The sequence below is a fragment of the Crocuta crocuta genome, unplaced genomic scaffold, assembly GCF_008692635.1.
Source record: "Crocuta crocuta isolate KB4526 unplaced genomic scaffold, BGI_CrCroc_1.0 scaffold29, whole genome shotgun sequence".
NCBI classification, from domain to species: domain Eukaryota; kingdom Metazoa; phylum Chordata; class Mammalia; order Carnivora; family Hyaenidae; genus Crocuta; species Crocuta crocuta.
Window position 1 is genome coordinate 3,941,912 of NW_027533280.1, and position 10,917 is coordinate 3,952,828.

The following is a 10,917-nucleotide window of genomic DNA, read 5'->3' on the forward strand; positions in this document are numbered from 1 at the left end:
AGGCTTTCATCAGAACTGCTGAACAAGAGAAGCTCTTCCTCCACTAGTTTGAAGGTAGAAGAGCTAATATGAGCCCAGAGATAATGGGGCCATACTGCTTCACCACAAATCCAACTGATAAGATAACAGGGCAGAGAGGTAGATGAAGGCTGAGCCCCAATGGTTCATTTGAGCCCCTGGATTGACTTATGTCTGAAAATGGTATACCTCTGACTTCCCAATTACATAAACAAATGCTGTTTCGGTCTGTTTAGCTTGGTCAGTTTGAATGAATGAAATGAAATGTCTTTATTTCCAAGGCAAATGTCAGAATCTAGATTAAAATGCCTAAGAACAGGGGTGCCTGGGTGGCTCAGTCTGTTAAGTATCTGACTCTTGATTTCGCTCAGGTTGTGATCTCACAAGATTCCTGAGTTCAAGCCCTGCATTGGGCTCTACACTGATGACAGGGCCTGTTTGGGATTCTCTCCCTCTCTCTCTGCCCCTCTTTTGCTCGTCTGCTCATGTTCTCTCTCTCTCTCACACACACACAAGATAAATAAACTTAAAAAAAAAAAAAAAAAAAGCCTAAGAACAGAGTTTTCCTTCCAGGCAAAGTTAACCACACCAGCTAAGAAGAGAAGCCACAAACCTCAGACTCGTTATTGCCAGCCCCTTGACCCAGGCACTATCATCATCATCCTAAAGATGCCAAAAACAGGGACCTGGAGCCTCACTGAATGAACCCTTCATCAAGCTAGTAACTAAATGGGCACCTAAAAATTATGGAGATCTCTGAACAATCAAATTGGGTGTTTTTCTACCATACCAAGAATCTAAACCATAATTTTTTAACAATTTTATTGAGGTATAATTCACATACCATAAAACTCTCTAATTTTGCATATACAATTCAGTGATTTTGATACATTTACCAAGTTATACAACTATTACCACATCCAACTTGAGGACACTTCCACCATCCAGTAAAATCCCTCACGTCTATGACAGCACTCACTCCCCCTGGCAACCACTATCCCACCTTCTGTCCCTGCAGATTTGTCTTTTCTGGATATTTCATATAAATGGGATCATACAGTATGTGCTCTTGGGTCCGGCTCCTTTCACTCAGCATCACGTTTTTGAGGTTTATTTACACTGTAGTACACACAAGTATCCCGTTACTTCTTTTCTGAAAGACCTCTGTTAGTCAAGTAATGGCTTTTTTTCATAAAGTGAAAATCCTCTTTAGATGCCTTTTGGTTAGTGAAAATAGGTACTAATGGAGGGCTGTCGTAAAAACAAAGTGGTGTAACTTGAACTTTCAGAAAACAAGGGATACTCTCTGCTTTATGCCATTTTGGCTTATGAAAGGTTTCACAGGATGGCTGCACTTTCAGATAGTAGGGGGAAGCATATATTACTGCGTTTCTATTGCTACTTAACAATAAAAACTTGGTAGAGATGCATCACATTTTGTTTATCCATTCACCTGTTAAAGGACATTTCGGTTATTTCCACTCTTTGACTATTATAAATAATACTTCCATGAATATATACAAATCTTTGTGCAGAGATGTATTTTCATTACTCTTGGGTAGATACCCAGGAGTAGAATTGCTGGTCATATGGTAAATGTATGTTTAACTTTTAAAGAAAATGACAAACTGCCAAACCACTATTTTTATTTCTAAACTTGGCAGCAGTGGATTGGAACATGGGAAACACCAAACACTGTGAGTCTGCTCTCAGCATAGGGTGCAGGGAGTACCAGCTTATTAAATGTGATTGACTCCCACATCAAGTTGCAACCTCTAAAAATAACCCAGAATGCTGGGGGCACCAAAGCAGACAAGCAGCTGCNTAGTTCAAGGCCAAAGAAAATAAACACATTTGATAGAATAAGGATGGAGCTTTAGGGGAGAAAAAAGATAATAATTATAAGCAAACATTGCCAGTAAAGAATCAAATGTTAACTACATATATTTAATCAAAATCTCTAAAAGAGAAAATATAAGCACAGAGCAATACTCAATTCTGCAGTAAATAATATTTGTGTGGTCATGTAAATGACTGACAGTGAACCTATAGAGCTGGGTTTTTTTTTTTAAGTTTTATTTATTTAATCTCTACACCCAACATGGGGTTCAAACTCATAGCGCCCGATATCAAAAATCACATGCTATTCTGAGTCAGCAAGGCACCCCATATCTGCTCTTCTTTATAAAGCTTTTGATACTCTTGGGTTACTTTTTGATCTCCTGCTTATTTTATTATGAAATATTTCAAGCATACAAAAAAAGAAAGAAAATCATATAATTAGTAGGAAAAAAACATGGACGACAATATTCTCACCCTCAGTTTAAGAAATAATAGTTGGGGGGCACCTGGGTGGCTCAGTTGGTTAAGCAGCTGACTTCACCTCAGGTCATAATTTCACCACTCATGGGTTCGAGCCCTGCATTGGGCTCTGTGCTGACACCTAGCTCAGGACCTGGAGCCTGCTTCGGATTCGGTATCTCCCTCTCTCTCTGACCCTTCCCTGCTCACGCTGTCTCTCTCTCTCAGAAATAAATAAAACAAGGGCACCTAGGTGGCTCAGTCGGTTAAGCGTCCAACTTTAGCTCAGGTCATGATCTCTCAGTTTGTGGGTTTGAGCCCCGCGTCAGGCTCTGTGCTGACACCTAGCTCAGGACCTGGAGCCTGCTTCGGATTCGGTATCTCCCTCTCTCTCTGACCCTCCCCTTCTCATGCTGTCTCTCTCTCCTAGAAATAAAACATTTAAAAAAATTTTTAAAAAAAGAAATAAAACATTAAAAAATTTTAATAAATGAGTAAACATTTAAAAAAGATAAAAAGAAATAATAATTGGGGTGCCTGGGTGACTCAGTTGGTTAAGCATCTGATTTTGGCTCAGTCATGATCTTATTCATGAGCTCTACCCCCTTGTTGGGCTGTCTGCTGTCAGTACTGAACCTGCTTCAGATCCTCTGTCCTTCCCCTGCTCTCTCTCTCTCAAAAATAAACAAACATTGGGGCGTCTGGGTGGCTTAGTCGGTTAAGCGTCCGACTTTCGCTTAGGTCATGATCTCGTGGTTTGTGGGTTCGAGCCCCATGTCAGGCTCTGTGCTTACTGCCAGCTCAGAGCCTGGAGCCTGTTTCAGAGTCTGTCACTCCCTCTCTCTCTGACCCTCCCCTGCTCACGCTGTCTCTCTCTCTCCTAGAAATAAATAAAAAACATTAAAAAAATAAATAAACAAACATTAACAAAAAGAAATAATAGTGCAAGAGAGTTAAAAGCCCCTATGTATACTTTCTAGATGGTATTCCTATCCTCTGTCCCCAAAGAGGGGGACCCCTCTACTGGTTACTTCTGCCCCCATGCCCACCCCAGGTCAATCCTGTCTTTCTCTGTGCCCTAAGAGGCTGAGCCCTACGAACTGCATCTCCTGGACTCCCCTGCCCTGCCTTCTCCTTGGGTTTAGCCAATGGATGCAGTGATAGGAGAGAGAAACTGGGGTATTTATTCCTTCTGCCTCCTTTCTGCTTTGCTGCAGCCTTCAACCACCACAGCTCCTGTCCTCAGCAGTTCTCCCCCAGCAACAAGATTTGGTCAAACTCTGATGACGCCCCCTCCCCACCTTTAGGAACACAACTGGCCCCAGTCTAGGGTCCTCACTCTTAAAGTGCTACACCTCTGTAAATACCCCTCCCTTAAACTTCTTTCAGTGAGACCCTTCAGGGAGAGTCATTTGCATCTAACCAGCACCCCCCCATAATCTCCACTTTACTAAATCTGGCTCATATCACTCCCTTGTACTATATGTATGTATCAGCAAGCAATACATAGTATTGTTCTGAATGCTTTTTAACTTTATCATACATGTCATACTGTAGATATGTCTCTGCAACTTTCCACTCAATGTTGCTCTTCTTTTAAAAATATTTATCCAAGGGGCGGGGAAAAAAAAAATTTATCCATGCTGACACATGTAGTTATTGTCTACTCATTCTGCTCATTGTACCCCACTCTATGGATGTTCAGTGGAATTATCCATTCTAAAGAACGTTTGGGTTTCCAGTGTTTAACTGTTATTAACAAGTTTTCTGAGAATTCTTATACATCTCTATTTGAATTTTTAACTTTGTGGATATGTATTGCTTCTAAACATATAGAATTGATTAAAAGAGAGAGGGAGAAGCACTAACATTGGCTCTGTGAGCTGGGATGCCCATACTTTCTTTCCTACACAGCTAATTACCATCCCTTTATACCACATACAGGAGACACAAACAAGCGAGTTTCCACTGGACACGTAGGCAATCTGCTGCCTTTCCTGTTCTCTGAGGCGCCAAGCTCTGCCCCAGTGGGAAGATGAGATTAATGACTCCAGGTCCCAGCACGGCTGTGAAACATCTGGAAATGCCTGATTAACATAACGTGGCTGAATCGTAAGATCCAGAATTGGGAAGTCACAACCCAAGCCAGCATTTACTGCAAGAATTGCCAGCAATGGACTCTCATGGCATTTTCAGATAGAGCTCTGGCCCAGAAGCATTGCAACCCAGTAGATTGCAACAGAGCCGTGGCCACCACCAAAATGTGGTGCCTGATAGCTGTGCTCCTCTCTAGTGGTAAGCTTTTGAGAGATAACATTTCTATAGTTTCCTCTCCAAGGAAGCCAGTTCAAATAAAGATTTCTGGATGCTGAATATACCTACCTAAGACTCATCACCATGAAAACACTAAGGATGACAAGATGACTTCACCTACACTGCATCAGTTCTAAACTGGAAAATATTCTAAGTCACATGCCAGGACTGATTAGTGATGTCTGATATAGGTGCAGTAAGTGCGGGTATTAGACGTGTGTCAGACATTTGGGAGGCCGGACAGCCTAACTCTTCATATCCAGAGTCTGCCACTTCTTAGCTAAGTTATGTGACCTCTTCGTACCTCAGTTTCCTCAGCTGTGAAAGGGTTAGGAGATGAGGTATATGTGGCACGCCTAGGGGGATCATCAGTTAAGCGTCTGACTTCGGCTCAGGTCATGATCTTGTAGTGTTTGAGTTTGGGCCCCACATTGGGGTCTGCACTAACCGTGCAGAGGCTGTTTGGGATTCTCTCTCTCTCTCCCCCTTTCTCTTTGCCCCTCCCCCATCTGTGCTCTCTAAATAAATAAATAAACTTTTTTTTTTTTTAAAAAGAGGAGGTATATGTAACAGGCCATGTACTGTTTTTTTTAAACCAGTTTTATTGAGGTATAATTTACATATCAATTTGTCAATTTTCAGGTATAAAACTCAATGAATTCTGGCAAATAGATACAACTGTGTAAACACCACCACAATCAGGACATAAATCAAAGGTTCACAAACTTTGCTGGTTCACCATGCTCTTAATGTCTCAGTAAAATTTTAACAGTCCTCAGGCCAAATAATTGAAAAGTATTTATGCCCTAACAACTTAGTAGCCTTTTAGGGAAAAAAAAAAAAACCTCAGAAACTGACAAAAAAAATTTTTTTATTTCATTCTGAAATAACCAGAATTATTTACTAATGGAATGTGTGTGCCTACTGGGCTCTGCACAAATTCTTAACCCTTGGAATTGGATTAGACAACCTCACCCTTATTTCGTGTTCCACACAGATTTTCACATAGTACTTGATTTTAATCACAGATCACTAAAAACCTAACTTCACAAAAATATGACATTATCAATAAGAATGTAGTGTGATTTAATGTGCAGGAGTGAACTATGCCAAGTTAGCAGTTTAAGCAGGATATGACAGATGTCACTGTGTTTCCATTAAAAATTTAAATTATCCTGGGGTGCCTGGGTGGCTCAGTCAGTTACACGTCCGACTTCGGCTCAGGTCATGATCTCGAGGCTCACGAGGTTGAGCCCCGTGTCAGGTTCTGTGCTAACAGCTCAGAGACTGGAGCCTGTTTCAGATTCTGTGTCTCCTTCTCTCTGCCCCTTCCCCTGCTCCCACTCGGTTTCTCTCTCTCTCTCAAAAATCAACATTTCAAAATTTTTACAAAAAATGTTACATTTTCCCATAGTATCCCTGTGAGCTTGCTGCAGCTCCTTAGCGGTACCTTGACAAAGTCTGGGAATCACGGATACAGAATGTTTCTATTACCTCCCCCCGCAAAGATGGCTATCTGACATCTCTCTCTTTTTTTCAATATCCCAGTATTTTCCTTTTCCTTTACAGGACTATCCCTCCCTCATTCTTATTTCATATAGTTTGAGTGGCCCTCCTTCCAGACTTGGTCTCCAGGGGTAGACAAGTAACCAAGACCCAGCCAATCAGTGCCACTGTGACTGGCTAAGCAAGGATTAGTCATGTGACCCACGTCAGGCCAATGAGAGCTGGCCCTGGCACTCCGGCTAGAATTACCAGGGAAAAGATACTCTGTTTCTGCCAGGTTTGCCAAGCTGGTAGATGTAAGCCTGGGGCTGGCAGGGCGCATCTCTGCCACAGCATGAGAGAGACTGCCTGAGTATAAAGCTCATATAGAAGAAACAGAGAGACACACACATAGGGACATCATTGGAGCTCCTGGATCTAGCCTTGCCTGGAGCCATCTGTTACTGGACTTCCCAACACATGATAACCCAGTAAACTCCCTTTTTTTGGCTTAAAGCCAGTTGAATGGGGTTTCTGTCACTTGCAACTAAGAATCCTAAAGCATTATGTTAAAGTACTTTACAAATGAAATGAGGCCCCACCAGTTCAAAGTTTCTTTCCAGAGCCAAGGGTCTCCACTGTGTTAGGAACCCAAAAAATATCTGAGGTACACAGCAGACCTGGGTTCAAATTCCAAAATTCCATGACTTTCAAGTTACTTACCATCATTTAGCCTCAGTATAAAGCAGGGTTGTCATTTAGATTAAATGGAATAATCCATATAGCATAGAGTTAGCTCTGACTGTTATTATTATTGTCTGCCTTTGTTTTGTTGATAAAGAAACTCAAGTCCAGAGAGGTGGCTTGCTGAAGGTCAGAGACTAGACACTGGCAGGGCTCCAGCCTAAACCCAGGCAATGTGGCCCCTTGTTCCAAGGTTCTTGCCACACAACCCACTTCTAAAGAAAAAGACCCATAAGGCAATGAAAGTGGGAAGAGAAACAAAAGCCTACAAAAGAGTACCCAGAGCTCAGACCTGCCTTAGGTAGTGGTTAAGAGTATAGACTCTGATGGGGTGCCTGAGTGGCTTAGTCGGTTAAGCGTCCGACTTCGGCTCAGGTTATGATCTCACAGTTTGTGTGTTCAAGCCCTGCATCAGGCTCTGTGCTAACAGCTCAGAGCCTGGAGCCTGCTTGGGATTCTGTGTCTCCCTCTTTCTCTGCCCCTCCCCCACTCATTCCCCCCCAGCAAAAAAAACAATAAAAAAAAAACACTTTTAAAAAAAGAGTCTAGACTCTGATATTCAGCAGCCTGGGTCTGATTCCTGACTCCAGTACTTACAAGACATGTGACTTTGGGTATATGATTTTCCCTCTGTAAAATGGGATAAAAGGATCTAGTTCATAGGGCTTTGATAAAATAATACTGACCTTCCTGCATCTAGGCCTCTCACATGTCTGTTCTATACATAGCAGCCAGAGGGTCGCCCATTTCATTGGTGGAAAAAAACAAAAATCTTTATGGTGACCAGTCAGGCCCCTGCATTTCTGTGAGGTCAGGTTTAGGGAAAGGCCTCTTCAGGCCACCTCCTTCCTGGATGGGGAAGGATGGGGTCAGGTTTCCAGTGATGCAAGACAGGAAATGCTTATTAAATCACCTGCCATGGTGTCTGTAAGTGACCTTCTGTGGTCACACCACAGGCCACAGGGCCAAACATATTGGTCTCGGACCAATGCTCAATTCACCGGCATGGCTGAAACCCTAACGAGCCAAAAACAAAGTCCCCATGCCACTTGACCTTGCCCCTGAGTCTAGTGAGGCCCTGGCAGAGGCAAATTACAGTCAAAAGAAAACAGATCCTTTCCTCTAGAAAGTCCCACAGATGAAAACTTTTTTTTTTTTTTAGTTGGGGAGGGGTAATTCCAACAACCTTTCAAATCCTCTGGGGTCTGACAATTAGGTTTTCTCTTTCTTCATTTGAAAAAGGGAGGGAGATTTGGGCTCTGCGCCTGCTTGGGATTCTCCCTCCCTCTCCCTCAAAATACATAAATAAACTTAAAAAAAATACAACTGAAAAAGGGAGGGAGAGGTGAAACACAGAAACATTAGCTATGACCCCAAGAAAGACAGAATCAGAGAGATACAAACATGAAACCCCCAAATTCCAGATTCTGAGGTAAATATAGGAAAATTAAGATAGGAATTTTCTGGTTAAAAAAAGATATATGTATCTTTTCTTTCTAGTTCCAATCTGTCCACCTGCCTACCTGTTGTGACCTCCTTGCTCCCCAATGTCTCATATCTGAGGGTCTGTCCAGCTTATACATAATGACAATATACACCCTACTTATTTTTTTTAAAGATACTTTCCCCTTTATTTTTGTTTTAATGTTCATTTTTGAGAAAGAGAGAGAGAGAAGAGTGAGCAGGGAAGGGGCAGGGAGAGAGAGGGAGACACAGAATCCAAGGCAGGCTCCAGGCTCTGAACTGTCAGCACAAAGCCCCACGCAGGGCTTGAACCCACAAACTGTGAGATCATGACCTGAACCAAAGTTGAATACCCAACTGACCAAGCCACCCAGGTGCTCCTACTTCTATACACATATCCCAGAGACTTTCATCTCAGGAGTTCAAAGCTCTCACGTTCATTATAGGGGATGTGGAGGTAAGGAGAGAGAGAGAGGACTCCCAGCATAGACATCAGAACTAAGCATTTAGAGTACTAAGTTCTAATACCAGCTTTACCACTTAAAGAGCTGTGTGACCCCAGTTGAATCCATTAGCATTCCCAAGCTTCAGCTTCCTCATCTGTAAACTGAAGATATAGACAGTGCTTTTGCTCTAGTCTATGACCTTGACCCATACCACTGGAGACTCTGGCTTTCCATCCATCATTGACCTCTGACCCAGAACTGGTTCACCAAAGCCTGAGGCCAGTAAAATCCCTCTTCCCCAAAGGTCCAGTCGATTCCAGTTCCTCCACTGCTGAAGAACTGAGTAGGCGACATCACAGCTTCCCCTTATACAATTCTTGCTGTGCACCACGGGACAAAATCCAGAATTCCCAACTCCTCTGTCTCTCACACAACTGAACCCCAACGATACCAAGTAAGAACACAACAAGTCAAACATCTCCTTTACAAGCTCTGCCTGCCAAGACTAGTTATCTAATTGCTGTTGATTGCATTAATTGCATGGATCTGAAGTGTTCAGACAACTCTTCCTCCTAGCGTAAGGCAGGGCAAAGGAAAGGAATTCATGAACAAAACCTCCACATGGTGAAATTCTTCTCCCACTCCCAACCCTAACACTCCTTCCATGGCTCCGCAGCTGACCATGACCTGAGAGCCCAGTAGCACAAAGTATTAAGAAGCAGCTGAATCTCCTCCATGGGACCAGAGCTAGAAAGTTCCACTGGGAACAGTGTGGGCCCCAAGCCCTGGACCTGAAGGAGAGGGCACCACCCCACGCATGCAGCACAGGCCAAGAACGGAATACTGGTTCTGGATACTCTATCCTCTGCTCCTGCCTGAAACAGAGCCCCCCGTCGCCTTCCTGCTCAGTCTCTCCAGCGCCCTTCTTTACACATCGGGGCCTCCTGCCACATGTCTAGGAGACCCATCACAGACAATCACCTCTCCCCTCCTCTAGACACTGTAAGAGGCCAACCAACTGCAAACAAGAGCAAACGTACAGGGAAAATGTCACTGCTCCAGAACAGGAAGAAGTGGGGTGGGGCTGTGCAATGTGATTTCAGGCAAACAGAACCCAACTCCAGAGAAGCACTTGGAGAGGAAAAAGTCCCATCTCTAAAAGTGGTCCCGGAGTCCCTCTTGGCCAACCCCAAGGTTTCAAATGAGGTTTCTCTGGTCACCTCAGTAGGTAGCTGAGACCTCTTGGAACCTCCTTTGGATTAACTCCTCCTGCCAGGCCCCCACTGGGGCAATCCCATTCTCTCAAGGGGCCTCGCTTACATCTGCCCTCACCCCACCCCGGGTAAGGTTCTGGGCCCGATGGGTGAGGGCCCGGAGCAGCTCATCACTGAGGGAGGCACCCCAGCTGTGAGAACTGACAGATGTCATCCACAACGCCACACTCAGCCTGCAGCAGCGACAGAGAGGAGGGCACGACACCGGAGCCCCAAACACGCATGACAGGGGTCCCTAATCCCTGGGCAAAGCCTAGAGGTTCAAGGTGAACACCTCCCAAGCACATCTCTCAAAATGCTGCCGCGGAAGAGAGGGCTGCCCCGCCAGAAGAGAGGAGGAGTTGAGCTGCCGAAAGTGGGGTTAGGAGAGACCCCTGCGGAGGTGGGGGCTGGGCTGTTCTCTGAGTCCCAGTACGCACCTGTGCCCTCAGGCTTCCCTCACATGACACACCTGGAACTTCCCCTCAGAGACCACAGGGCAACTTTCTGCAGAGAAGGCGATGCGCCGGAGCAAAGAGCCGGTGCGAAGGCGGGATAATGGGGGGCTACGACCGGGCGCCCCAAGTGGATAAAGAACTGAAGTGCTGGAAGATAGGAGAGTGCTGGTCCACGCGGACCACCAATCCCCAGGGCCTACCAGGGGCACCCCCCCCACCCCGGGACCCTGACGGTCCCCACCGCCCCGGCTAGGGAGGCAGGAAGGGGAAGGCATTGCACCGCAGGTAGCAGAGTTGCCCGACCAGGTGGCCCGGCCCTACCTGCAGTTCCTGAAATTCTCCCTCCAGCTCATGCCACTCGCGCTCGCAACGCTCCAGCTGGCCGGACATGGTGCGGCGGTGCGAGGCGGCGGCGGCGGCGGCGGCTCCCGCAGC

At 45.0% G+C, this 10,917-nt stretch overlaps 1 protein-coding gene across 1 annotated transcript in view; it reads right to left on the bottom strand.

Annotated features, from left to right (window-relative positions):
* The window catches only part of TMEM120B (transmembrane protein 120B), a 43,008-nt gene extending 32,097 nt beyond the window's left edge, over positions 1-10,911 (bottom strand). Inside the window, exon 1 of the mRNA XM_077747903.1 lies at positions 10,804-10,911. Coding sequence (XP_077604029.1) covers positions 10,804-10,872 — 69 coding nt within the window. The 5' untranslated portion in view covers positions 10,873-10,911. The remainder of the gene's footprint in view (positions 1-10,803) is intronic.
* Between the last annotated feature and the right edge of the window lie 6 nt (positions 10,912-10,917).